At 53.5% G+C, this 27,470-nt stretch overlaps 1 protein-coding gene across 1 annotated transcript; it reads left to right on the plus strand.

Moving 5' to 3' along the window:
- The first annotated feature begins 316 nt into the window (after positions 1 to 316).
- IGFBP2 (insulin like growth factor binding protein 2) lies at positions 317 to 26,634 on the plus strand. The gene is made up of 4 exons (XM_062191453.1): positions 317 to 791; positions 22,496 to 22,719; positions 23,423 to 23,563; positions 26,140 to 26,634. The coding sequence occupies exons 1-4, from the start codon at positions 392 to 394 to the stop codon at positions 26,290 to 26,292; spliced, it is 918 nt and encodes a 305-aa protein (XP_062047437.1). The 5' UTR covers positions 317 to 391; the 3' UTR covers positions 26,293 to 26,634.
- Positions 26,635 to 27,470: the final 836 nt, after the last annotated feature.

The following is a 27,470-nucleotide window of genomic DNA, read 5'->3' on the forward strand; positions in this document are numbered from 1 at the left end:
AAGGCGCGCAAACTAAGTCTTTACAAACTGAACTCAAAGAGACAAAAGCTCTGCTCCTCTCCCACGCCGATCCTAACCAAACCTGCAAGCGATTCTTATTTGCTGGAAGCCTGTGAGCTCGGGGCGGGGAAAGAGGGATAGGGGCTTCACGGAGCCGGGAGCCCACGCAGGGTGGGCGAGGGGGCGTGCACGCACGCATAAGTCCGCACGCGCCCGGGTGCCGGGGGAGGGCGAGGGGGTGGTCTCCAAAAGGGGGAGGGGAGAGAGCAGGGGGCGGGGAGAAGCAGGCTTTTTAGAACCAGGCTGCGGCCGCTGGGGAGCAGAGAAGCGGGCTTCCAGGACCGTGCCACCTGCCCGCTCGCTCGCCGCGGTCGCGATCCCCACCGCCAACATGTTGCCGAGACGGGGCGGCTCTGCACTGCCGCTGCTCCTGTCGCCGCCACCTCTGCTGCTGCTGCTGCTGCTGCTGCTGGGCACTGGCGGCGGCGGCTGCGGCCGCGGGGCGCGAGCCGAGGTGCTGTTCCGCTGCCCGCCCTGCACGCCCGAGCGCCTGGCCGCCTGCGGGCCCCCGCCGACCGAGCCCTGCGCCGAGCTCGTCCGGGAGCCCGGCTGCGGCTGCTGCTCGGTGTGCGCCCGAATCGAGGGCGAGCCGTGCGGCGTCTACGCTCCGCGCTGCGCCCACGGGCTGCGCTGCTATCCCAAACCCGACACCGAGCTGCCGCTTCAGGCGCTGGTCCAAGGCCAGGCCACTTGCGGAAAGTTGCAGGAAGCCAGGACCCAGCAGGTTGCAGGTAACGCGGATTGAGACGCGTAGGGAAACTTTGAGGGCAGCGGGACTGTTGGAAGCGGCGTGCGGCGGCACTCGGGACTGTTTCAGGGCGGGAAGAGAGGAGCCCTTCGCCAGACCTACAGGGACCTACAGGGAATTGTGCGGATCGTGCCCCCACAAGTCAGACCTGGGGAGGGGGGCGGAGCGCAGTCAGCCTTGGCGGGGATCAATGGGCAGGGGAGAGGCTGCCCCGGGCGGAACGTACCCTGACTTCTGTCGCCGGGGAGGAGGGTGCTGGGCAGACGCGTGGGAGTAGGACCTTGACGCGTGTTTGGGGCGCAGCTTCGGTCCGCGGCCGCCGACCGAAGAGCCCTGGTGGGATCGCTGCTGGGAGACGGACGCTACCGCGGGTCCAGCGTGCGGAGGGGACACCGGGATGAGCCCAGTGAAGGGACCCTTCCCCCTCCTGGGCTTGTGAAGCGGCGGAGAGAGGACGTGGTGCTTTGCAGCGAGAGTTACTTTTTACAGGGGACCAGAGGGCTCTTGCAACTCTGTTGGATGGAAACGTAAAGGGGTGTGGGTGTTCGAGCGGCGAGGAGGGGACCCCAGCAGCAGCGCCAGGGTAATTTAAGCAGATCCCAGTAAGGGGCAGCGGCGTGGCGCCGCGCGATGCAGCATTTGGGCCCCAGGTCCGAGGGCAGGAGCAGCCAGGCTGGTTCTAGCGACGGCTCTGGCGTGAGTGCGGCTCCACCCCGCCCCCAGCCCCCCACCCCGCCTCCAGGGAGGCAGCCCTTCTCGGTGCGGACGGGGTGGGGGGAGGATGGGGAACCTGGGGTTCTTTGTTAAGGGACCTTCTTCCCTCCCAAAAAGTTGTGTGGGGACACGACCAGGTCATTAGGAGCTCACTTGGCCTTCTCTTTTTCTTTTTATTTAATTACAAAGCCTCCTGCCCCGTGGCCTAGAAGAAGCTGTGATTCTTTTCTTTCCTCTGGGAGACAGCGGTGCGAGGTGTCCACTCCCCGCGGCCGATGTTTAAAAAGCAAGCGAGCCTGACCAAGTTTTTCAATCTTAAAGAAAGGGGAGCAAGAAAAGGAAAACCTTCTTGCTTGTTGCTTCCTTCCTGGGAGTCTTTGCACCTCCGCCCCCTCCCCCCAAATGCTATTGTTTTTTTCCCCTGTTCCCTTTGAGAATGGAATTAGGGGTCAGAGTTGAAGTCCATTTCTCAGGCACACTTCTGACCTTGAGTACCGAATAAGACAGAGCCCTGGGTTTCCGAGTCTGCTTCCCTCCCCAGCCTGCATTAGAGTGGACCCCCTCCTGCCTGCTTCTCTTAGGAAAACGGAGCCCCCTCGCCTTTCCCGCGGGGTGCCCGGCCCGGGCCCTGCCCACTTCCTCCTGCATCACCGCGGTCCAAGCTCCGTGGAGCTTCTGTGGCTTCTGCGGGAGTTCCAGCCGAACTCCAGCGAATGAACTGTCTTCCTCGGAGGGAGGACTTTTCACAGAGCCTCTGGGGTTGTGACTTTTTATAAAGTGTGGTGGTGTGCGTTTTCTCCTTCGACGCGTTAGTGCTTTTTTTCCACTCTGATTCAGCTCTGATTGAGCCTGAAAACCAGCTCTCCCTGAAGCAGGTTAGAGTCTCTAGCAGGGACAAATTGCTGGAGATGGTCCTCTTCCTGGAGCCTGAAAGGGCAGTTGTTCTGGGAAGGAGAGGAGGGGGCAGCCCCAGGACAATGGGGTCAGTTCTTGGGGAGGCTGTCCCTCTGGATTTTCTGCCCAGTTCATGGGACTCCCCGCTGCCAGCTCGCCCCAGCTGTCTCCTCCCCATGCCGGGACACCTTCCGCTCTTTTTGTGCTTCTGATGTGGAGGGGGCAGTAGGCAGCGGTGGGCATGTGGTGGGTGGCAGCTGAGTGGGTGCACTGGGGAGAAGGGACCAGCATCCACTGCCAGCTAAGAGCAGGGCTGGGGGAGGGGCAGGGGCACTGTGGGAGAAGCCTGGGCTCTCCCTGGTGCAGGCAGGAGAGGGCAAGGCTGGGGCAGGCGCTGGATCTCTCTGGAGTGCTGGGATCGGAGTTGGGGGTGGGGTGTGGACTGCAGAGCGCCGAGTTCCTTTCGGCGGCATCTCCCATCTCTTCTCCCCCCTCTGAAGAATGAGCCCCACCCCCTCCTGCATTCCTCTTAGAGCAGGTTGCTTTTGAGAATTTTAAACATACCCTCTTATTTCGAGGCAGCAAACCCCAGCAGTTCCGGCTTTGCTGTTAGCTCTTTTGTCTTTGTTCCCAGGATGCAGGGGCTGTGTTGCTGGCTTCCTGGGGATGGCAGGGATGCGGGGGTGGGGGTGGGCACAGCAGCCTGTAGCAGAGGGTAGCAGAAGTGGGTGACGGTGAGCCTGCATCTCTCGGGGGGGGGGGGGTGATGGGCTGGGACTTGTTGGTTCAGAGAAACTGAGAAGTCAGGCGGGGTGAGAGGGCAAGGGTGGAGAATCCTAGAAGCAGAATGGAAGGGGCTTTCTGAAGTCAGGGTGTGAAAAGTGTGCGGGTGCGTTCAGTGGTGGAGTGGACGCGGGTGCCTGGGAATGTCCTCGTGGGGGTGGGGTAGGGGTGGGCTGGGTTAGGGGATCAGGCTTGGGCCAGGCCGGGCCCTTTCAGAATTCAGGCTGGGCTGGTTCCCTCAGCATCCCCCAGCCTCCTTCCCTGCCGGGCACAAAGCAGGGGATTATGCCGAGGGGCGGGGCCGCCCAAGTGGCCGTCTGGCCTGCTGCACTTATAAAGGTGCTATAGAAATGTGCAGTCATTCAAAGGCCCAGAGCGGACAGGCAGGCCGGCGGCTGGCCCCGGGGGCTCTGCATCTGCAGTTGCTGGGGAGGATAAGGGGGCGGGGGGGGGGGCAGAGGCGAGCACTGATTTACAGTGGCTCAGCGCAGCTCCAGAAAAGGGGCGAGAAAGCAACGGGACTTCTGGCTCAGAGCACTGCTTTGCATCTTGTCTTGCATAAATTTGCATACCGAGTTCAAAGTCGTAAAATAGGCTGAGGAATGAGTGGGACCCACTGTCACTGATGGTGAACACCACTACCTCCCGCCTCCCCCTGCCCCAGACAGAACTCTCTGAACTAGCTCAGCTCAGCAGCTCAGCTCTGCCTGGGTCACCACGGGGCCTTGGGGGGAGATGGGGCTGCTAAGGGCTGCTGTTCTGGGTCCCGCCTCTGCACAGGTGTGGTTCCTTGCTGGGAGGCCAGGCAGGGTGTGGCTCCCTACACCCAGGCCTCATAGGTTTGCAACAGCAAGGCTCTCAGTGTTCCTGTCTGCAGTTTTGGGCTGCAGTGCCCCTGCTGGCTTGGATCAGAGGAAGCAGCAGGACTGGGGTCTTGGCCCAGAGTTTTCTTACCCACCTTCCACAGGTGTGACAGTTCCCTTTGTGCAGTTACACTGACCCGATTCCTTTGATAGGATATTTGAGGGAAAAAAAAATTCCATGTAGCAGGGCTAAAGTATCTTAATAAAAAAACCAAAGACTGGGCTAAGGAATTTCTGATTTAAAGTGGGTGGAAAGAGCAACCCACCTGTTGAGGGTTGATGTAGGTCTATCCATGCGCAGGTTCTTGGCCAAACTGGATGATTGAGTTTCCCGGCAGGCAAAGGGAGGAGTGGCTTACGTGGCCCTTCCTGTTAGCTTGTGTTAGCCCTGAGCTTTAGAATAAAAAGCTTAGGCGAACCCAACCTTTGGGTGGGAGACATGGAACTGAGCCTTCTGCATATGCCATGGGTTACCTCAGAAACACAGGAGGACTTGTTCTCTAGATTCGCAGCTTGGCTGTTCTGTGCTATAGAACATAGGCTGATAACAGCTAAGTTTTGCCAGGAGGAAGTTCACAAAAATTCTTGACTCTGCTGGAATGGATAAGGTAAGTATGTGCCTGGAAGGGCAGGTGTATACCTGGAGGTATTTGCATACCTGCCAGGGGGAAGGAAGAAATGATACAGCCTCTACCTTTGGTTGTTTGTTTCTCCTCTTACGTAATGCAGCAGTGGACAAAACAAAACACAGGGGAAAAGCTTTCTTTTTTCCTTTTTTTTTAAGGGACTCTGCATCCAGGGACTGCATCTGAGCTCAGCCGCTCTCCTGTGTTCCCAGTTCCTCCTCCCCTTCCCCTAGGCTACTCCGCCCCCGCCCCCCCCCCCACACACCTGGCCCACTGCTGGCCCATCTCGAATAGCTATGGGCTAAGTGGGTGGACAGGGCTCAAAACAAATGGCATAGAAAATATACTGGCCACAGCCTTGCTCAGAGCTGTCATGAGAAGGAGGCCGTGTGAAAGACTAGAATGTTTGAAAGAATTGGGAACCTCGAATAGGCCTGCAGCGGCAGGGCTTGGAGGGCAGGGACTTGGGTGGGTACAAAGGTGACAGTTTGTTCCCAGGGAGGTTAGTGCTAGTGGTGTTAGTACTGCTTCTGCCCAAACCGACGCATAGCAGAGGGAGATGGTACTCTAGCTCACCCAGGAGCCTGTGATCTGGTTGGCAGATGTTCGAGGCCCCTTGGCTTCTCCATGCCATCTCTGGCCAGCCTGTTCACGAGATGACAGCAGCTGCCAGGAAATGGGCTGTCTTCTCCCCCCATCTCTCAGCCTTCAATCATGAAATGACTTGTGTGCCTGCTTTGTCTCCTGTCTTCCTTCATCCCTTCCTGGGAGGGAGGTTTCCATCTTGCATATGTGAACACGAGGGCTCTGTTGGGGGGGTGGCTTCCTGAGAAGAGAATCTCACCCCCTTCCCTTCTGTGTCCATGGCCAAGCAAGGTGTTGCGCTGTTGGCAAGCAAAAGCTCTGCACTTGGCCATAGGTTTGGTTCCTGGACACGTGCCCTGTGCAGGTGATGGGTGGGCCGTGGCACATCACTGCCAGACTCTGGTCCTGGGAACTCCCTGGACTCCCGTGAGAGGCTCAGTTCCTGGAGTTTGGAGATTTCAAGATGGTGACTGACGAGTGTGCAGTGGTTAGGGGAGACCAAAGGTCACAGGGCAGCCTCTGGAGGAGGGCTGTTGGGCAGCGGGAGATGGCTGAACAGTCTGGCCTTTGCTCTTGGGGTGATCCAGGTCCCAGTGCAGACCTGAGTGGGCAGCAAGGGCTTCCTCACACGCCAGGCTCCCCATGGGTGAGGCAGGGAAGATTTGCCCATTTCACCCTTTCCATGGCCTCTGTGTTAGCACAACTGTGGTACCAGGAGGCTCCTGGCACATGCCAGGTTCTTGTTAGCTGCCTGAAACCAGGTCAAACTGGACGCATTGGCCCAGCCACTCATCTCAGGTATCCAGGACATCTCGGGCACCCGAGGCAAGACGTGTATTCAGATGGGGCCTGTTTCCTTATCTGTAAATCCAAAACTGATAGTGCTGTCAGCTCCCTCCAGCCATGCCTGCACCAGAGAGACGGACAATTAACGTGGAAAGGCCGAGCCCTTGTCTTTTTGGTAGAGTCACTTGGTTTCCATGTCTTCTCCCAGGAGATGTCCATGCCTCTCTGACTTAACCTTTGTGGTGCTGGAGTGAGGCTGGTGGTGGACAGCATCATGCAACTATACTTTCAATGCAATGTAAAACCCAGTTGGCAATAAGTAAGTAAATGGTTCATGGTCAGCAGGCTTTTGGATTTTTTTTAAAGTTTTTTTTTTTAATTTTAATTTTTATTTTTATTTTTGACAGGCAGAGTGGATAGTGAGAGAGAGAAAGACAGAGAGAAAGGTCTTCCTTTGCCGTTGGTTCACCCTCCAATGGCCGCCGTGGCCAGCGTGCTGCAGCCAGCGCACCGCACTGGTCCGATGGCAGGAGCCAGGTGCTTCTCCTGGTCTCCCATGGGGTGCAGGGCCCAAGCACTTGGGCCATCCTCCACTGCACTCCCTGGCCACAGCAGAGAGCTGGCCTGGAAGAGGGACAACCGGGACAGAATCCGGCACCCCGACCGGGACTAGAATCTGGTGTGCCGGTGCCGCAAGGCGGAGGATTAGCCTAGTGAGCCGTGGTGCCGGCCTTAAAGTTTTTTTATTTATTTGAAAATCAGAGTTACACAGAGAGGAGAGGCAGAGAGAGGCGGGGGTCTTCCATCCACTGGTTCACTCCCCAATTGGCTGCTACGGCCAGAGCTGCACAGATCTGAAGTCAGGAGCCAGGAGCTTCTTCCGAGTCTCTCATGCTGGTGCAGGGGCCCAAGGACTTGGGCCATCTTCTACTGCTTTCTCAGGCCATACCAGAGAGCTGGATTGGAAGAGGAGCAGCTGGGACTAGAACTGGTACCTATATGGGAAGCTGTCACTGCATGTGGCTGCTTTACTTGCTACGCCACAGTGCCAGTCTGATTTTTTTTTTTTTTTTAAATGAATGAGATGGGCAAGGGCCCTTTGGGATCCTCATGTCCAGGGGCGACCATTCTTGGTACGGAGTTCACACCTCACTCTGTGGTGCCTAGGACAGGGTTGGGAGGGACTGTGGGAGAAGAGATGTCCCCAGAACTTGGACACCTGTTGTTCATGAGCTTGCTGTTCATGAGCAGGTGACAAAGGGCCCAGTCCTGCCTTCACCTGGTCAGCCAACCTTCCAGCTGCCAGGGACCCTAGGCCACTTCTGGGGTGGGGGAGGGCCTTTCTGGATCATAGCCCCCCAGAGGGGATGTGTTAGGCCTCGGCTTTGGAATCACAGGGTCAGACAGCCCTGCCACTTAAATGCCTGTGGTGTGAGTACAAGGTTCTCTGCTGTTAAGTCCAGCAAGGACCCTGTGAGGCCCATTCCCTGCTCCAGGCAAATGAGGGCTTCCAAGTCCCCCCCCCCCCCCCCCCCCCCCAAGCCTTGGATGCCAGAAAGTCGAACGTGATCCTGGCTGAGAACTTGGATGTTCTTTCCAAAATAACGATGTTTTCTTACTACATCCATCTCCAGCCTTGAGGTCACTTCCAAGTGGGGGAGTGGACTCCTAGCAGGAACGCTGGCTTGGGGGAGTGTTTTCTGAGCAGGCGGAGCCTTCCTAGTGCTTGATTGTATCCGTGGCACTCAGAGAAAGCCCTCTGAGCGGCAGCCTTTCCGTGTCCGTGACCACAACAGCAGTGTAAGGCGTCTCATGGGCGCGAGGTCCCAGGAGAGCAGAGAAGGTGGCTGCTTAAATGATGGTGAAACATTCACCCATAGGGATGAAGCTCGATATTTGCCTCTGGGAATCAGGGCCCGAAGGTTCTTTTAGGCTCTCTGGGGACTTCATGGTGGGGAGAGGAAACCTGGAAAAGCCCCACTCTACGGAGGTGTTGGTTTTCAGGTGGGATAGCGCCCCCACTCCCACCCTGTAAGGTATGGAGGAGATGGTTTCCTGGTGGGGAATGGACCCTTCCTCATGCCCCTCCTCCTCCTTGGCTGTCCCCACCCCCACCCCTCTGGCCACTCCTGTTCCTTAACTAAGCCGGGGGAGATCTGGCCTGGCTCAGCCCCTGGGTGTCAGTCAAGACTCCAAGGGAGACCTTGCTCAGAAAGCTGGCTGCCCCGGGAAAGAAATACAGTCAACTGCAGTCAGACATTTTTTTCTCTTCTCTTTTTTGGGGGAGTGGAGCAGGGGCAACTTGGCAGCCCCTGGAGCCCTTCTGGCCGCCAGCCCCACATCTCTTCCTGGCTGGTGGGAGGCAGAGTAAGAGTGAGGACTGGACAGAGGAGTTGGCTGGAGGGAGGCCTGGGGAGGTTTCTAATTAATGGACAGCTGTAGGTGTGTCTGCCTGTGTTCATTCAAGGAACTGGGCTCACCAAGCCAGGAAGTCGAGGAGGGGAGGGGCTCTGGGCCCTGGAAGGCCTTGGTAAGTTGGTGGGGAGGCAAGAGGAACCTGCTGAGAAGATAGGATACATCCCAGCTGGAAGGATACAGGTTGGACAGTGGAACTGCTGAGAGTCCTTGGCAGTAAGCTAAGGGGGCTTCCCTGACAGGTGAGTGATAAAATAACGGTCATTAAACTCTAGTTGTTCTAGACATCATCGCCCAGTTCTAGCAAACTGTGTACTTTATTTAGTTTTGGTTCCCACCCCCAGCTCTGTTTTACCTTTGGGGGTTCTCCCCACTTGACAGATGCAGTAGTCAAGGTTGGGTCAAGGCAAGCCCAGCCTGGAATGGAGTCAGGGTCTCTCTTCCATCTACCCTGCATGTGCACAGACACAGCTTCTTGGAAAAGCTCCTCTTCCCTAGGATGTAGTAATTACAGCATAACTTTACAAAAATGTTCCTTTATGCAGCTCTCCAGGAAGTTTCTTTTAGATCTTTTGTCTTCAGTTTTGGCTGAAGGTGCCAAGTTGCCTTTGGAACTTTCTAAAGTGCCCAAGGCCAAGAAAAAAATGAAAATGGCAGTTCCCCTGTGCCCTGTACCCTGCCTCTGTGGCTGTCTGATAGTGCTGGGTAGTGTCTATAGCAACTGCAACAGGAGGCAGTGTGCCAGGCAGGATGAAGGGGTGGGGCCAGCTGGCATATGACTGATGGCTTCCTTCCCTGGGAAGACGGGTATCCTGTGGAGATGCAGAAGAAATGAAGCACTGGAGGTGAATTCTGGTTGGGAGTCTTTCCGTAGGTGATGCCAGCTGACCAAATGCCACTGTGGTGGTGACCAGCTGTGAAGCAGAACGACCTGGATCTGATTTTGGCTCTGCCACAGACTACAAGCCTTTGACCTCAAACACTGTGGCTCTTGTGTCAGGTGTGGGGGGAGATAAGAAGTTATCAACCTCACATGGTTGCCATACACACCATGTAGCTCAGAAAGTCAGATAGTCAAGTGTGCGTGGTGCGTTCTGACCCTTTTCTTTCTCTGCCTCTGCTGTTCACCCAGAGAACACGAGGATTGCAAATGCCTGGCTAGTTGATTTCTGATTGGCCATCCTGTTGGAGGGTATGGCTCATTCAAGGGGGTGTGGCTTACCTGGACAGCTGCTCTTTGCCATGGAAAGCCTTTGATGAGTCCAGAGTGTGGAGTCAATGGTTGATGGTTTTCCAGTGGGGCAGAGAAGGCCTTGATGTCATTGTTCCTCACAGTGGTTCTACCAGCAGTTGGATGGCCAACCGTGGCCCATTTATGCTCCAGAAGTTAGTATTCTCACTTGAGGCTCCATTTGCCATCTCTGGTTTGGTTTGCTGCCTCTTAAGCCAAGAGAGCATAGCTAGGGGAGGAGACGGATGTGATGCAGTGTTAGATCAGACAAAATCCGTGAACTTGTAGTTGAAGAAAGAGAAAAGCATGGTGACCTATTTAAAGACACTTATTTATATTCAGGACGCTTCTTGTGCTGGTTTGAGAGTGTGGCTGGCAATCTCGGGCATCTTTGCAGGCTTTAGATTTCTTTCTGCATCCTCTGGGTTCAGTTTTGTCAGGCCTGGAGTATCAGAGCAGTGCTATGGGATGGAGAAGAGGCTGGCAGAAGGAGAGGGTAGTGGGAGAGAGATTGGGAGGATTCCATCCATCTCTGTAACTCAGTGGGAGTTGGACTGTGGGTCCACGTCAGTGGAAATGCCTGGAGGGAAAGTAGTTTGAATCTGAGTCCCTGGAAAGGCAAATGTCCTTCCTATCCCAACTCATGCTATTCTTTGTTCACTGCCTTTCTTTATCCCCACCCCACCCCTGGTTCTGCTATGTGGCAAGGAGGGAGGGAGAGAAGAGGAAGGAAAAGCAAGGTCAAGAATAAATGTAATAAAATTCTGTAAGGCAATTGTTGAGATGATCCTTGGAGAGTCATCTCTTCTAACATCTAAGCTTTGAGTACAACCATATAAGAAAGAAGTTGTCCTAACACCTAAATCACACATGCTTTGGTGCTGAACAGGGTAGAAAAGCATTTGTAAAAGTTTAATAGTGCCTAAGAGGAAGCCAAGTCCATGGAGGTGTTCATGCATCTCATGCAGACCAATGGGTGACTCTTTAGCCTCTGATCAAGGCTTCGAGAAAGATTTTGTTAAAGATGTATTTATTTATTTATTTGAAAGTCAGAGTTACACAGAGAAAGAAGGGAGAGGCAGAGAGAATGAGAGAGGTCTTCCATCTGCTGGTTTACTCCGTAGTTGGCCGCAACGGCCAGAGCTGCGCCAATCCGAAGCCAGGAGCCAGGAGCCTCCTCCAGGTCTCCCATGCAGGTGCAGGGGCTCAAGGGCTTGGGCCATCTTCTACTGCTTTGGGAAAGATCTTGATGAGGTCCTTTTATGGTGAATAAAGTCACAGAAGTAAGAGGATCAACTTTGAGAGGTATCTGCCTGTTTAGTCTTGGAAAAAGAAAATACCATATCCTTCCCCAAAATGTTAATTGAGAACACAGACTGTCTCTCCTCCTGCCCTCTTTCATTACAATTAAAAAAATATCTCTGGGAGTTTATGCCTTCAGGAAGCATCCACCCTACAGAGGAGGAAGAAAAAAACATGGACGTGGCTTTTTGCCAACGGATGGACACAGGGTGGGATGCCGTTGAGTTAACTTACCATCCAAGTGCTCGGCATCCCCATGCCTTTTGCCGACTCAGTCGAGTAGATTTGGGTGCTTGGGGCCACACCGTCTATTCTCCTTCTCCTTGAAAGGTTCTTCCTAAAATGTACCAGGGGAACTCTGTATAATTGGTCGATTGTTCCTTCTCACGAACCTCTTGGATGGCTTCTATTGTGGATCTTTCCCGGGTTGGTTCAAGGCTGTTTCCGCTTTGGTCCTTGGCGAGCCAGAACAGCTATCTCTTTTCTACGGGAGCTGACTGGCCGTTGGGCACCTCTGCCATCCTGCACGCTCTGGGCTGCGCCAACATGAGCTTGTCCCTTGGCTTTTCATTCTGCCGCTGAGTCATCTTGATGCCTCCATCGTTCCCATTCTTGATTCTGTGACCCTCTTCCATTTTCTTTGAATCTTTCCTCTGACTCATTTCCTAGTTCTTCATGGCACAGAGCACTGGATGGGAGCCCATGGCCAGGCTCCAGCTGGTGAGTGGATGACCCTGTTAACATTGCTTGGCCGAGCAAAGTGGCGGTGCAGTCTCCCATGCCGCTATCATTTCGTCCTCTTCCTGCTGGTGGGGTCGCAGGAGCACTACCATTCACTGAATGCATACTTGACAAGGAAGGGGAGGGATAGATGGCATTAGAGGCTTTTTTTTTTTTCTTAAGAAACTTTTTTTTTTTTAATGTAGAAAAGAGGGTAAGTATTTGACACAGTGGTTATATGCTGTTTGGGATACCCACACTCCATATCGTAGTGCCTAGATTTGAGTCCCAGCTCTGCTCCCAAGTCCAGCTTCCGGCTAATGTATACTTGTGTGTACCCTAGGAAGCAGCAGGTGACAGTTCAAGTAGTGGATCCCTGCCACCTATGTGGGAGATCTGGATTGAGTTCCTGGCTTGCAGCTTCTGCTGTTGTGGGCATTTGGGGAGTGAACCAGAGCCTGGGAGACCTCTGTCTGCTTCTCTGCTTTTCAAAAAAATACAGAAAAGTGCTGTGAACGGTATAGTCACAGAAGTTATTGCCTAGAATTGTAAGTTGTTAGCATTTTGTCTGTTAGGATGCAGTACTTAGTGTTTATCTTAGCCAAAAAGATTTCTGTGCATAAATACAATGGATGACCAATATGCATATATTTGCATATACTGAATACATCTCAGGTGTAGTTGTATATTTAAGATGGATGACCAGTGCTGTCCAAATTACCTGAAAGTCAATGGAAAATGTACAAAGAAGTTTCACTTTTTTTATCAGCATTTTTGAGATCTACTCACGTTTATTGCACAGATGGAAGGTATTCCTTTTAACTATTGTATTTTACTCCATTGTATTATCCTACTGACTTTATTTACCCATACACTTATTGAAAGACTTTTGAAGTTGCTAATAGGTTTTTTTTTTTTTTTTTGCAACTACAGAGAATGCTGTAGTGAACATTTCTGTGCCTGTGGCCTTGTGTGCATTTAAAGAGAAGTAAAACTGCTGGGTCAGGTCAGGCACATTTCCATGGCCCTTTGTTCAGGTTTGCACTGAAATGCACACTGTAGTCCCTCGGCCCTTCAGCGGCAAGGTCACCTTGCTAGGTTCCCGGATGGCTGCCGTTGAAGCAGAGGAGAGACATGCGCAGCTGTGGGAAGGAGCGAGATCTGATAGTGCTGTTTGCCATCTCGATAGCAGCTTCTCTGGCCCTTCAAGGACAGCATGGCTTATAGAGCCCCAGAGGACCTGGGCTGAATTTGAGCATGTTTTTGTTTTCTCCAACTGTCTGCTTCAGCCCTGACCCTCCCCAGGCCTTTGCGATTCCAGGAATGACCTGGTGTTTATAAAGCAGCCCTTCGCAGAGTGCACAGGCAGGGAGGCTCCGAGTGGCTGTGCTGTTTCTGGCTCAGTCAGGGAGCCTGCGATGAGACAGTGGTGTGAGGGCATGCTCTAGAAATCTCCAGGAAGCCAAGCGGGGCCTCTTTGCATGCATCCCAGCATGCATCTGTGTCTGCTTATGACCCCATGGATCAGTGGGTGGAAAGAGCTCAAGGGGCTGGGTCTTTGCCAAGTGTGCATGTGAGGTCACAGCTCTTAAGAAGAAGAGGCACTTTTCTCCTCTCACCAGGAAGTTCTTCGGGAAACCCAGTGGAAGAGATAGACTCACAGGCATGAGGGCCCTGGGAATGCCAGCGCTTGAGGGGCTTGTTTTGTAAGACTCATCTCTGGGACTGGGATCCAGGAATGTCGTTAGCAAGCTCCTCAAGTTCAACACCCGGCTGCCAGCTCTCCGAATGCCAGGGCTGGTGGTAAAGTCACGGTGGGAACCTGGGTCCTCTACCTTCAGGCCCGTCTACTGCGTTCGCAGTGCTTGGCCAAGGCTGCAAAAGCAGCAGAGTCTCAAAGCAAATGCCAGAAGAGTCAGGATGGCTCGGCATGGAGGGGATTCACTGGCTCCTTTTCCTGTTCTGTCCTCTCCCCCAGGTTCCTTCACTGTGTGAGGGCTGGGGCAGGTGCCCAGTGGGCTTCCCACTCCACTCTCTGAGCTCTCCAGCACTCAGCTGGTGATGGGCCTGTGTAGCTACAGGTGTGCAGGTGGTTCCTGGATGAGAAAGGCCAGTTCTTCCACTTGTGTTATCTTTTAACCGGAAGGGGTGGGGGGTGGGTGGGGGGTGGGGGTGGGGTAGGAGAGGACTGTGGATCTGGAGCATCTAAGAGGGCTGTTTGTAGCCCTTCCCCCTACCACAGGGAGATTCAGAGAGGAGGGGCCACGCGGAGAAGAGGCTGGTCTGTGGCTCCTGGAAGATTTTTCTCCCAGAGTCGGGTGGCATCTGAGGGACAGCTGTCAGATTCTGTTTGGCTGGCTCTGGGTGGGGGGGTGGGGGGTGGGGAGAAGGAATGGGAAGGGAGTCCAGGACAAAGCTGGGTGTTAGCTGGATCCACTGGGATAAGGGCATTGACTAAACGGGGCTGTTTCCTGGGCCATCCTACACCTAGGTGGGCATCTATGTGAACTGTTCAGAATCCCAGCCTGGGCCATCCTCTGCCTCTGACCTTTGGAGGAGAAACAAAAAAAGGTGGAAGGTGGGGAAAGAGGCATCAACAGTGTTCTCACCAGAGAGATTAAGGTCCTTAGGTTAAACTTTAGCTAAAACAAACAAACAACAACAACAAATAGGACCCCTTTTTCTGCCTCCTCCTTTCCTTTGTAACTTTGTGTAACTTTGTGTAAACAAAGTTAAAGCAATTGAGGCAAATCCATTCTTGCCCAAGCACTTTCATCCAGTGGCAGAGAGCCTTGATATTTAGCAACACAGAATTTATACAACCAACAAAATTAAGCTTCAGAGGAAATGTACAAAGAGTATTGCAGAACTCTCCTAACTCATTTTTTCCATGGCTTTTGGCCACTCTGCAGATCAAGTGTCATCCAGCCTTCCCCCTCCCTAGCCGCTCTCCCCATTCTAGAAAGAGATCCCTGTCACATTTCTTTTGAAGCTTGGCTTTTGCCCATGATGGGCGTTTGATGACAGTCCTGTCGTATCCTGTTTAAATGGTAGCCATGATTTAAGCAGGACTGTTAGTCCCATTTTTCAGATTAGTCCCATTTTTCAGGATTTGGCCTGAAGTCACGGGTGAATTAGGAGGCCAAGCTGGAATCCAGGGCTCTCGACTCCTGGCGTTCTTTGCCCATTCAGGCTTGTTAATGAATTCTCCGCTGCTGTGGCTATTCATGGAGCAGTTGTCTGTGGAAGGGGAGGACGAGGAGAGTGGTTAGCATTGATTCTTCTGCCCAACACAGTCAAGGTTAAGTGCATTTTGGGAGGAATTAATCAAGAAGGTATGAGTTCTATGCCTAGCCAGGGTACAACCAGGAAATCAGCTGGCCTTCATTTCTCTGGCCTGTAACTCAAGAGCAATTCGCGTAGGGCCTGGACTGCTGCCGCCGTTGACTCCACTGCAGGCAGTGATGGGCTCAGGGCTGGATGAGGCCGTCTTCATGGTGTCCTCAGCTCTTGCGTTTCAAGGTAGTCATGAGGTAGAAGGAGAAAGCTGGAAGAAGGTTCGGTTTAGAATAAAGGAAAGGAGGGAGACCTGCCGAGCTTTGAGGAAGGGTCGTATCTCCTCACCAGGCCTGGATAAGGCCCAGCGCCACACGATGCCAGCAAGGAGGCGCAGGGGGTTGCTTTTAGCTTCCTGGGGCTTATTTTCCCAAGTGTGTGTTAAGGTCTCCTGCAGGTCAGGAGTCAAACCAGCTTACCCATGGTGACCTGAGGTCAGAACGCTGTACTAGGGGGAAAAAGAGGCTTCTGAGAGTGAGGACCTGTCGCACACAGGGTTGGGTCCTTGATGAAAGTTGTAGGCACCATGACCAAGCAAGGTTATGCTGGGAAAAAGGGGCCTTGCCAAGGCTAAGTTTAAAAAACCGGTGTTTTAATGCCGGAGGTGGACAGAGAGCCCCGAGTCTTGGGGCAGCTTCTGACTGCTCTCCTTGGCTAGATTCGTAACAGTGCCTCAGAGGGCAATGGGGGACTCCCCTGTACCCATGATGGAGCACCTGTGACGACAACGAAGAGGATGTATTTGTCCCTGTAGATCAGATGGTAGCCCTCCAGGGCCTTAGGTGTGCCCATCTGTAAAATGGGACACCTGTCTTTCTTATCTACAACTCTCTAAGGTGGACAGGTATGGCAATACCACTAAGAGAGGCACAAGAGTTCTCCCCTTTACTGAATAGCTCTGGAATTTTGTAAACCCCTCCCCCCCCCAGTTCTCTCTGGAAAAGCTTTACCTTCTGTATAAAATCACAAAATCGCCTGTTTCAGTGTTGACCCATTTTTCTTAGTTGCTATGTAGGGGAGACGAGTTAATGCTTAATCCCCAGGAGACGTCTCAGAGGTCCCTGCCAGTCATCCCCAAGCCCAATTATGTGACTTGGGTTGCTGAGAACACTTTTTTATTGGGACCTCTGCACAGCATACAAAGGGGTTGCTTAATAAATATTATTGTGGAACTAACTCTCTTAGGCAGAAAAAAAATGCAACTTGGTATTTTTGTTCAGAGGGCAAATTCCATCTCTAGCTGGAGTTCTGCATCTGGAACGCTCTCCTGCAGAAAGCTTCTGCAGCCTGGAAGAGGACGAATGCGAAGGACTTGGTGATGGGACGGTGCCCTTGTCCCACTGAGGGTGGAGGCTGTGTGAGCACTTCCCTGGTGGGGAGGAAACGGAAGCACTGAACGCCCACCCCATGCGCTCCTTCCGTGGGTCCGTATTCATGGTGCGTGTGCCCAGCATCTCGGGTCCTCTTTGCAGCCCATTGGAGGTGGATTCTCTTTGTCCTCTTCACACAAATGAGCCATGGAGGCACAGAGAGATTAATTAACTTACACAGGGCTTCACAGCAAAGTGGTAAAGCTGGGATTGGCTCTCGGGCAGTTAGACTTTGGGGCCTGAATTCTCAAACTTCTTTGGCTGGGAATAGTGACAGGGAACGGAGGCTTTTCTCAGTCTGCAAACCATTGAGATCTTTCTCTTCCCTGGGCTTTTTTTTTTTTTTTTTTTTCCCTTTTTGGACAGGCAGAGTTAGACAGTGAGAAAGAGAGACAGAGAGAAAAGTCTTCCTTTTTCCATTGGTTCACCCGATAAGTGGCTGCTGTGGCTGGTACATTGCGGCCGGCGCGCTGCGCTGATCTGAAGTCAGGAGCCAGGTGTTTCCTGCTGGTCTCCCATGTGGGTTCAGGGCTCAAGGACCTGGGCCATCCTCCACTGCACTCCCAGGCCACAGCAGAGAGCTGGACTGGAAGAGGAGCAACCGGGACAGAATCCGGCACCCCGACCGGGACTAGAACCTGGGGTGCCAGAGCCGCAGGTGGAGGATTAGCCTAGTGAGCCACGGCGCTAGCCTCCCTGGGCTTCTACTTCAAGGTGTGTAGCTCAGAGCTGGCTGCAAGAGTTGGGTCCTGAAGCTGGTCCCAGAGACGGAAATGACCACTCTACTACCTTTAAAAACAGCATGCATGGGACTGGCGCTGTGGCATAGCCAGGTTAAAGCTGCCGCCTGCAGTGCTGGCATCCCATATGAACCCTGGTTCGAGTCCCAGCTGCTCCACTTCTGATCCAGCTCTCTGCTATGGCCTGGGAAAGCACAGTAGAAGATGGCCCAAGTGCTTGGACCCTGCACCTGCATGGGAGACCCGGAAGAAACTCCTGGCTTCTGGCTTCGGATTGGCCTGGCCCAGGCCATTGCGGCCGTTTTGGGCAGTGAACCAGCAGATGAAAGACCTTTCTTTTTCTTTTTTTTTTTTTTACAGGCAGAGTGGACAGTGAGAGAGAGAGAGACAGAGAGAAAGGTCTTCCTTTTCCGTTGGTTCACCCCCCACAATGGCCGCCGCAGCCGGCGCACCGCGCTGATCCGAAGCCAGGAGCCAGGTGCTTCTCCTGGTCTCCCATGTGGGTGCAGGGCCCAAGGACCTCGGCCATCCTCCACTGCACTCCCAGGCCACAGCAGAGAGCTGGACTGGAAGAGGAGCAACCGGGACAGAACTGGTGCCCCAAATGGGACTAGAACCCGGGGTGCCGGCGCCGCAGGAGGAGGATTAGCCTAGTGAGCCGCGGCACCGGCCTGAAAGACCTTTCTTGCTCTCTCTCCCTTTGTCTGTAACTCTACCTTTCAAATAAATCAATAAATATAAATTTTTTTTAAAAAAACAAAACAAATAGAAACAGTGTGTGCCAGCTAAGCAGGCCTGTGGATTTCCTCATCTTATTGGCAGGCTCATTGGTAGTCGTGAGATCAATAAAGGAATGGAATGAAACATACCCTTGAATCAGGTGGCCTCCGTGAGGGCGGACAAATGGACCTGCACCTGGGAGAGGTCAGGGCCATCTCTGGACGGGAAGCCAACTCTGTCCTCCCCCGGGAAAACTGCTCAGTGTGGGCCCTGCCTTCTGGGATCTGGAGCCAGTTTCACATATGACATTCATGGGCCCTTCTTCCATCAAACTATGTTAAAGTTACTTTACAGCTGGTTTTATAAATGCAAATATATGAATATTTTGTTATCTTTTTGATCTAATAGCTTTATTTAAAAAAAATTCTTTTGGGGGGAGGTAAAATAGCAAGGTTTATTAGAGAAGGGACATCTGAAAGGACGGATGGGCACCTCTCCAGACAGAGCCTGAGAGACTGGGGAGGAGGAAGGAGGGAGGTTACATGTTGAGTGGAGAGATTACACCTGACCAGGCCAGGCGGGCTGCTCAGCAGAGGGCTGAGTGCTATTTTTAAAACATTTTTAAAATTAACTGATGTTTGAAAGACATAAAGATAAAGGCAAAGGCAGAGAGAGAAAGAGAGAGAGAGAGCTCCCATGTACTGGTCTACTCCCCAAATGACCCCAATGGCTAGAGTTGGGCCGGACTGCAGCTGGGAGCCCAGAGCTCAGTCCAGGTCCCCCATGTGGCTGGCAGACACCCAGCCACTTGAAGCATCACCTGCTGCCTGCCAGGGTCTGCACCAGCAGGAAGCCGGAACTTGACAGCAGTCACTTCAGGGTGGGATGTTGGCTTCCCGGGCGGTGTCTTAACTGCTACAATAAATGCCTGGTCCTTTTCTGTGATTCTAAAGGAGATTCAAACAATGTGTAAGCCCTGCTGTTCCTTTTGGACAAGTTGACCCTGGCTGGTACCTTCAGCACGAATGCCCCCCTCTTTCTTCAGATGTATCTGCAGAAGTGCTGGAGGGCCTTTCTCAGAGCAGGAGAGGAGGGCTGACCTCTTGGACTCCGCCCAGGGCTGCTGCTTTGGCCACCATCTGTGGCGCACGTGCCCACTGGGCTTAGGAAAGAAGGGGCAGAGGTTGAAAGTCCTTTGAGCTGCCTCGGGCAGACCCCGGGGGCCCTCTTGGCTGTGGGGTGGAAGGTGGTGGAGAGGTCTTAGACATGGCGAGGGGTGTTACAGTTAGGTCTGCTCTGCATGGGGGTGGGGGTCATTTCAACAATGTGCTCGGAAGGCCAGTTAGAGGCTCCCATTTTGTCTTTCTCATTTGGCTCCCAGGTGGCTGGGAAGGTGGAAGGAAGGACCTTCTGTGGCCCCAAGCAACTGGGAAGAAAGGGACTTTATTGATTTGAAAGGCACAGAGATAGATAGAGAGAGGGGGAGATCTTCCATCTACTGATTCACTCTCTAAATGTCTGCAATGGCCAGGGCTGATTCAAGCTGAAACCAGGAGCTGGAACTCAGTCTGGATCCCCCACACAGGGGGCAGGGCCCTACCACTTGAGCCTTCACCTGCTGCCTCCTAGAGCCAGCATCAGCAGGAAGCTGGATTCAGAAGCAGACCTGGGGTTCAAATCAGGCATTCCAGGATGGGAGGCAGGTGCCCCAAGCAACATCTTAACCACAGTGCCAAATGCTCACCGCAGAAAAGGACTTCTATAGCCACCTGTTCTGTGTTCCCAGTGTCGGCAGGGGGGGTGGGGTAGGGAGGTTGAAATGTCTCACTCGGGTCTAGGTGCGGAGAAGCCTATGCAGCAATGGCAATAGGACTGAGAAGGGCTGAGCCTCCCTCTGCTGGACCAGCACCTGCAGGTTGCATCAAAGTTCAGCTTTAAGGAGGTGGGTGGTTGCTGGCGTTGGACCCCTTGGGTCTGTTTTGCAGGTTCATCCATCTCGGAGCTTCCCAAGCCTTTTCCCTTCAGCCTCTGCCCTGTACCTCCAGTATCTCTGTAGAGGTCACAGGCCGTCTGCACAGCTGGCCCCGCTTGCATGATGGTGACCTTGTGCAGACGTGGCATATGGAGGAAATCTGCATGGCAGTATAGGGCGATTCGGTGCCTCTTCTGGGCCCCTGGTAGGCAGCTGAGCAGGGGGTGCTGCACCCCTCTCCTGGGGCCCCTGGATCTGCACGCTCCCTGCCTCAGTGAGTGGCAAGGCGGGGGGCCAGATGGGTGAGGAGGGTTTGGCACTGTGGCCGGGTCTGATTAGATGTGGTAGAACAGGTCTCCTGCCCAGCCCAGAGGCAAACTCTAACTCTTCCTGCCCCTGCCCTGCAGGACTAGAACTTAATCTGCTCTTGCTTCATTCACTGTAAAACCCAGGCTGCTTAGCACCCTCGGGGGAATAGCTGTTGCAGAAAGAAGACTTTTCCAGATTTCAGAAGATTTCTGCATTTCATAAATGGCTCAAGTTTGGTTTCTCTGAAGTGTAACCATTTTAGGTAGAAAAACATTTCATGCTGGATACTTGGCGTTTTCACCCCACCCTGCACCGAGATCCCAAGGTCACCATCCTCAATACAGTTCTTGTTCGGGGCTGTGCCATGGTGGCGGTGCTCAGGGCCCATGGACCGTGGATGGGCACAGAGTTGTTTGCTGAGTAGGAAATGGCCCCAGAGTCCCCGTGTCTGCTTGTTTTAGTGTCTTCTTTCCTCTCTGCCCTTTCACACTTCTTGTCACTGTCCCCGTGCACTCCTTCTTGTTCTTTTCATCTCCTTGATTTGATTGTACGGTGGCCTTAGATGCCAGAAACCTGGCTGGAGCAATACTTTTGGGAACTGTCAGGGTTCTTCAGGCATCTTTCAACTTCCAGATGTGCACAGACTTGTTTCCCTTTGGTCCAGGTCCATGTGGCCGAGGTTGCAGATCCCTGAGGCCACTGAAGTCAGGTGGACACGGGATTTCTGGGTTCCAAGTCGCATGTACCTATAGCCTACTCTGAATGGTTCTCTGCACAGAGAACTCTTAAGTCTAACAGCTCGCAGTTAGGAAGCAGAGGCTCAGAGAAGTTATGTGCAGGGAAACACGACGGAGAGAGAAAGGGACAGAGCTGAGGTTCAACTTCAGTGCTCTGCCAAGACCCGGAGCTGGGCTCTGAAGCAAGGCTGCTGTGGCTGCTGAGAGCTCACCAGGTGTCAGGCCCAGGGGGAGGGGTGTGGCACACCTGCTGGATGCTTCTGGCTGCCAGGAAACGCACTGGTCAGAAGATACTGCTCTAGCACCAGTCCCTGGTGTGCTGTCCCTGGCATGGAGGTCATGCTTTCTTCCTTAGCGGTGTATGAACCCCACACAATTCACCACAACCCAGAGAGGGTGTCACAGCTCCTGTCGCACAGGTAAAGGCTGGGCCTTTCCACCTTCTCAGTACCCTGGAGTGGGACCATGGGAGCCCACCACGCTGGGCCTGAATTCCTATGGGACCACCAAGTAACCTTGAATCCTTGTGTAGAAATATTTTAATGGAACAGGCATTTTAGCCGATTAAGTTAAGGTGCTTGCATTCTTGGAGAAGCTGGATTTGATACCTGACTCTGGCTGCCTGTTGGTGTGGACCCTGGGAGGGGTAGGCTGGGAGTCTGGGACTCTCTCTGCTCTACTGTGTCTCCCAGAGGCCAGGGCAGCACTATTTGATTCCAGAGCTCCCTGGGACTCATCTCCTCTTACAACTCATCTCCTCTTACATCTCCAGTTACAACTCTGCCATGATTCTGATCATTTCACCCTTGATTAAGCTTCATACCCTGTGTTAAGCTGAAACTATCAAGTGCAGGAAGTTGTAGTTCCTGTCCCCAGGGCTCTGTGTGATAGGGTTGGGGCAGAACTCACAGACGAACTTTAAAGCAAATAAGAGTCCAAGAGGTGGTACCCTGGCACCCAGGAGCAAAGCACTATGGGAACTCTGCTGTGAGGAAGATTGGCAAGTGAAGAGAGACAGCAGGGGAGAGCTGGAGACGGTGGGGTCTGGGTGACTTTGTGGCTTCCTGCCTCTCACTCCCTCACCTGACTTGTGGTAGCCCAGTGATTTCTGGGGAATGAGTTTTTAAAAACTCACCTAATCTGCACCTTTCATACAAAAAGTGATGAAGAACTTAAACTGAGGGTTAGTGCTCAATGGAGCCCTAGACAGGACTTAATCCCATTCCTTGTTAGGAGCCTCACCAGGTGCATTCAGCCTGACACCCCTGCTCAGCTCTGTAGGCCTTGTAGGATGGGGGCAGAATGATAGGATGGAAGCACCCTTGTCACTTTTCTGGAGCTCAAGTCCTGGATCCATTACCTGGCAGATTGGTGACCTCATCAAGTAATTGGCCTCTATAAGCTAAGAGCAGCTCCCTAAGAGGTACTGGGAAGTTGAAGTTGATAATCCACATGCATTCCTGAGTGTGGGTCTGGGTGGGTGGGCATTGCCATCTTGGGCATTGGTAGGGCTCCAGGGGGTCCTTGGAGGGCCCATGTCCCTGGGGAGCCAGACTTGGAGCTCTTCCTCTCTTGTCTCTGCAGACAATGCTGATGTCTTCCTTGAAGGCACTGTGGTCGAGAACATGGACGGGACCGTGAATGTGGGAGTTGGGGGCAGTGCGGGCCGGATGCCCCCCAGGACAAGCATGAAGGAGATGGCCGTGTTACGAGAGAAGATGGCCGAGCAGCAACGACAACTGAGCAAAGGTGGCAACCACCACCTTGGTCTGGAGGATCCCAGGAAGCTGTGGCCACTGTCTATTAGGGTCAGTGGGGTCTTGCTCCCTTGGGGGGGGTGGGCATGACAAGGGAGTGTTGTGGAAGCCGGAGGACATCCCAGTGAGAGTGGCTTCCTGGGTCACCTCGACAAAGCCCTCTTCTTTCTAGTTCTGGCATAGTCAGTGGCCTTTGGGCCTGTGAATATGTCTGGCTGTGAAGCGGACTAGACATATGGTGGACGGAAGCTCCTTCCTTCTAACACCTGCACATTTCTGTCTGTACTTAGGGCATAGGTGGAGCACATGCATCCTGGGGGAACCTGCCAGAACTAGCTCACTCTTGTTGGGATGTGCTGCCCTCACTGAGCTGCCCATTTCCTTTCTCCTGCTCAGCTCTGCTTTTTTGAGCCTTGGGTTTAGGGAAGGGAAGGGAGCTTTGGGTCATGGTTGTCTGCAGGTACCTTGGAGACAACCACCTGCGTTCAGTATTTGCCCATGCCGAACCCAATTTGGCCCATCAAGGCCACCATCACAAACCAAGAATTGAAATCATCCATGTTCCTTTCTTTAGGGGGTAGGTTGAGCGAGGGTTGGGCATGATGGGGAGGTCACTGGGCTTTGTGTCCCTGCTACCAGTGGTGTGGCCATGGGAAAGTCTCTTTCCTATGGATGCTTTTCTTACCTGGGCTGCATCCAGGGCCAGGGTGAGTGGGCCCCTTGTTCTCACTTCCCACATGCTCTGTGCCCACAGACCCAGTGCCAGCAGGAATTGGACCAAGTTCTGGAGCGGATCTCCACCATGCGCCTTTCTGATAATCGGGGTCCCCTGGAGAATCTCTACGCCTTGCAAATCCCCAACTGTGACAAGCATGGCCTGTACAACCTCAAACAGGTGAGTGTGGCTGCCCAGAGCTAAGTGGGAGACTCAGAGGCTGCTGTAACCACAGGTGTGGTGGTGACAGGGAGAGTGTGGCACCCCTCCCTGGCCTCAGGTGGGTCAGAGGCTGACTCTGCTTACTCAGCCACCTGTGAGCAGTGCCGGCGGGTTTGGAGGAGAGCAACTTGTACTGAGCATTGGCAGCTAGTGGAGCTGATTCGTGGGCTCAGCCCCAGAGACTGCCCTTTGATGGGTAGAATAGGGACCAGGAGCTTGCATTTTCAGTAGCTCCCAGGCGATGAGATGCTGATGGTCCATGGACCACACTCCAGAATCACGGATTTCAGCCATTTACCAAGTAGCCTCTCTAGTTTCCTTTTTCTTTCTTCTTTTACTTTTTAAAGTGATTTGTTTATTTTGGGGCGAGAAAGAGAGAAATTCTTCTATCTGCTGGCTCACTCCCCAAATGCTCACATGGGGCTGTATGAGGCTGGAGCCAGGAGCCAAGAGTGCAATCCAGGTCTCCTATGTAGGATGCAGGTACCCCAGTACTTGAGCCATCATCACTTCCTCCCAGGGCCATATCAGCAGGAAGCTGGGGCCCAGAATGGAACCCCAGAACTCCAACATGGGATACCAGTAAGTCAAACGCCCGCTCCTGGTTTTCAGATTACTTCAGGCAAGAGAAAGAAGGATGGAGAAATGACATTGAAAACATACCTAAAAAAGAGACTAGTGGGCTGGCTTTGGTGTAGCTGGTAAAGCATCCGCCTGCAATGCCCACCATTTTTCATGTGGGTACCAGTTTGAGAGCCGGTTCCTCCATATCTGATCTAGCTGCCTGTCTCTCTCCATCTCTTGGGAACTCTGACATTCAAATTGAATAACTAAGCTCCTTAGAGATAGTTAACAAGTTGAGTTAGAGCACCCAGGAGCTCCCCTTCCTACATGTCTCCTTTCTGCCCATGTGCATGTGTTAATGAGCAGTGTGTACGCACGGGCACTTAGCCACATGGACTTGGTAATTATTACAAATCCCTCTGTTGTCCTTTTGCTCAGCCCATCTCCGGCTGCCTCCACCTCACCATCCGTGATCCCAGGAGAAGAGTCTGGGCATTTGGTGTAAGGCAGAGAAGGCGTGGGAGGCAGACAGGGAGAGCTAGGATGCTCTGTGGCTGACATCCGATATTAACAGCTTCTCAGCCCTGGCTGCGTCCTGGGGTCTTTTTGGGAGCTCGCAGCCATGCAGACAATAGGGTCTTACCCACAGGGATTTGGATTGCATGGGACTGGGGTGCCTTGTGGGTGTTCAGATGTTCAAAGGCTGCCTTGTGGATCCTAACAGGCAGAGAGCATTGATTTAAAGGGTGCACGGATGGTGGAGCCAGGAGAGGAGGCTTAGGGCTCTGCCGATCCCTTGGGGGTCGCATTTCCCCACCTGCACCACCTAGGCATCTTACCCTTTTAAGTATTAGTCCAGCTTTGAAAGCTGTTCATTTGTCCCTGCACCTTCCAGACGCAAGCCAACCGTTTGGAGCTCAGGAAACATAATATTGTCTTCTACTGAAAGACAGGTTGCCTGCTGCACAGGTTGGGGGCCGAAGTGATTCGCAGGAATTAACCAGATAGCTTTTGGATAAAAGCAGGGACCCTGAAACAGGAATGTCTGGGTTTGTGGCTTGGCTCTGCCTCTCTTTTTCACTGAGTGATATTGGTGAGTTCCTAACCGATCTGTAAAGGCAGGGGCAAGAATGGTACCTAAGTCACCAGGTGGTTGAGAGGCTTGAGTGAATACACTCATGTGTGTGAGACAGAAGCTGCCTGGGCAGTGGGAGCCCCGCTTACGCAGTGCCTGGTGCATCTTGGCTTTTGGTCTAGAGACTTCCCAGCTTACATGACATCTAAACTCTGGGATACTGGGTCCCCCGTGGGTGGGGCCCTCTGATAGGGGGTGGAGGCCGATTCTTCTTACCTTGGAGCGTCCTCTACAGCCCTGTTGATCTGGAGTGGTGCCAGGGCCAGCGGCATCAGCATCACTCTGTTGGGGCTTGTTAGCTGTGCAGAGTCCCAGGCCCATGCTAGAGAGGAATCAGCATTTCATTTATTTATTTTTTAAGATTAATTTATTTATTTGAGAGGCAGAATTAAGACAGAGAGAGAGAGAGAGAGGGACAGAGAGAGGTCTTCCATCTGTTGGTTCACTCCTCAAATAGCCACAATAGCAGGAGTTGGGTGGATCCAAAGCCAGGAGCCAGGAGTTTCTTCTGAGTCTCCCACATCGTTCAGGGACCCAAGGACTTGGGCTGTTTTCTGCTGCTTTTCCCAGGTGCATTAGCAGGGAGCTGGATCAGAAGTGGGGCAGCTGGGACTCAAACTGGCTCCCACATGGGATGCCGGCCCTGCAGGCGGAGGCTTAACCCATTGGCCACAGAGCTGGCCCTGCATCAGCATTTTAAGAGGAGTACTGGGTGCACATTGAGATGCGCCTCCTGCAGTTCCACTCAGCCCTGGGCTGTGCTAATAGGAGGAAGGAGAGCTGGGACCTATATGTGGGGCCTGTCTTCCACCGTCTCCTCTTTTCTTTTCCTCAGTGCAAGATGTCTATGAACGGGCAGCGTGGCGAGTGCTGGTGTGTGAACCCCAATACCGGGAAGGTGATCGAGGGAGCCCCCACCGTCCGTGGAGACCCCCAGTGCCATCTCTTCTACAAGGAACAAGAGGAGGCTCCCGCAGTGGATGCCTAGCGGATGCAGCAATGCACAGCCAGCCGGTGCCTGGCACCCTCCTCCCCCACCCTCTCTCCAAACCCTGGCAGACAGCAGAGAGGGCCTGGGTGGTGGGAGTAGAGGATTTTCCAGAAGCTTTGACATATGTATTTATATTTGGAAAGTGACCAGCACCGCGCTCGGCACACCCCCTGCCCCCTCCCCTGCTGGAGATGCCTACCCCCTCCCCTCCCGCTTCCCCCTGGGGAGGAAGCGGGGTGTGGTTGAGGGAGTGGGGGTACAGGTTTGGGAGGGGGGAAAGAAATTTTTATTTTTGAACCCCTGTGTCTCTTTTGCTTAAGATTAAAGAAGAAAATTCAAGCGTGTGTCTCTTGCCTGAGTCCTTGGGGCCACCGTAGGGGATGCTCTCCAGAGGGCTCCTGAGCCTCCTTCTGGGACTCCTGGGAAAGTGGGGAAGGTGCATATAGGCTCCCCATTCATGATAGAGGAAGGAGAATTTTCTCAGTCCAGACCCGTCCCCAGGAATCTGGCCTCTCCCTGCTTGGGCTCCCGAGGCTGGCAGCCAGGGCAGGGTGGGCTCCTGGGCCCTGAAATGAAGAGAAGCTGTCCTGCTCTGGTCAAGCATTGCAGCTCAGGCCAGGAGGAAGGGCGTGGGCTACGGTGGATTTGCTTATTCACAAAGCTGTCCCACTGAGAATAAAGGCTGCACTCTCTGTGTGTTGAAGGGGCAAATAGCCATCTTGCCTGCAGATTGGCCAATGTTACCTGCAGATAAAGGGCTGTGTGTGGGCAGAGGAACGCAGGCTGAGAGACTGCACACACAGACACAGCAGTGTTGAAGGCTCCATTCCTTAAGCATGGTTCCATAGCCGAGCTCCATCACTTGGTTCTGCTGGTCCCAGCCCTCAGTGCTTTGCAGTGGGAGGTAGGGGGAGGCAGGCTCAGGCTCAGAAGCTCCTGTGTACCCCCATCCCCTCCTCAGCACAGAGGTGGATCGTTCTGGACACAGAGCAGGGACTGCTCCAGTAGTTTCGCCCACTTGGCCCCCTGAGCGTCCATCTATCCAGCAAGTCTGGAGGGGCAGAGGGGCACTGTGGAGTGGGGGTGGGGGGTGCTACTAAGTGTGAGATGAGCTGTCCCCCGGTACAAGAAAACCAGAGCCCAAGAACAGGCAGATCCCTGCCAGGAAGGAGAGT

This window comes from Lepus europaeus, chromosome 1 (assembly GCF_033115175.1).
Source record: "Lepus europaeus isolate LE1 chromosome 1, mLepTim1.pri, whole genome shotgun sequence".
Lineage (NCBI taxonomy): Eukaryota > Metazoa > Chordata > Mammalia > Lagomorpha > Leporidae > Lepus > Lepus europaeus.

What these genes read in the sequence shown, in the direction of transcription:
- IGFBP2 (XM_062191453.1), top strand. Translation starts at nt 392, where the DNA reads ATGTTGCCGAGACGGGGCGGCTCTGCACTGCCGCTGCTCCTGTCGCCG. An exon ending in CAGGACCCAGCAGGTTGCAG is followed by an intron (nt 792 to 22,495) that starts GTAACGCGGATT and finishes TTGTCTCTGCAG; the next exon opens with ACAATGCTGATGTCTTCCTT. An exon ending in TGTGGCCACTGTCTATTAGG is followed by an intron (nt 22,720 to 23,422) that starts GTCAGTGGGGTC and finishes CTGTGCCCACAG; the next exon opens with ACCCAGTGCCAGCAGGAATT.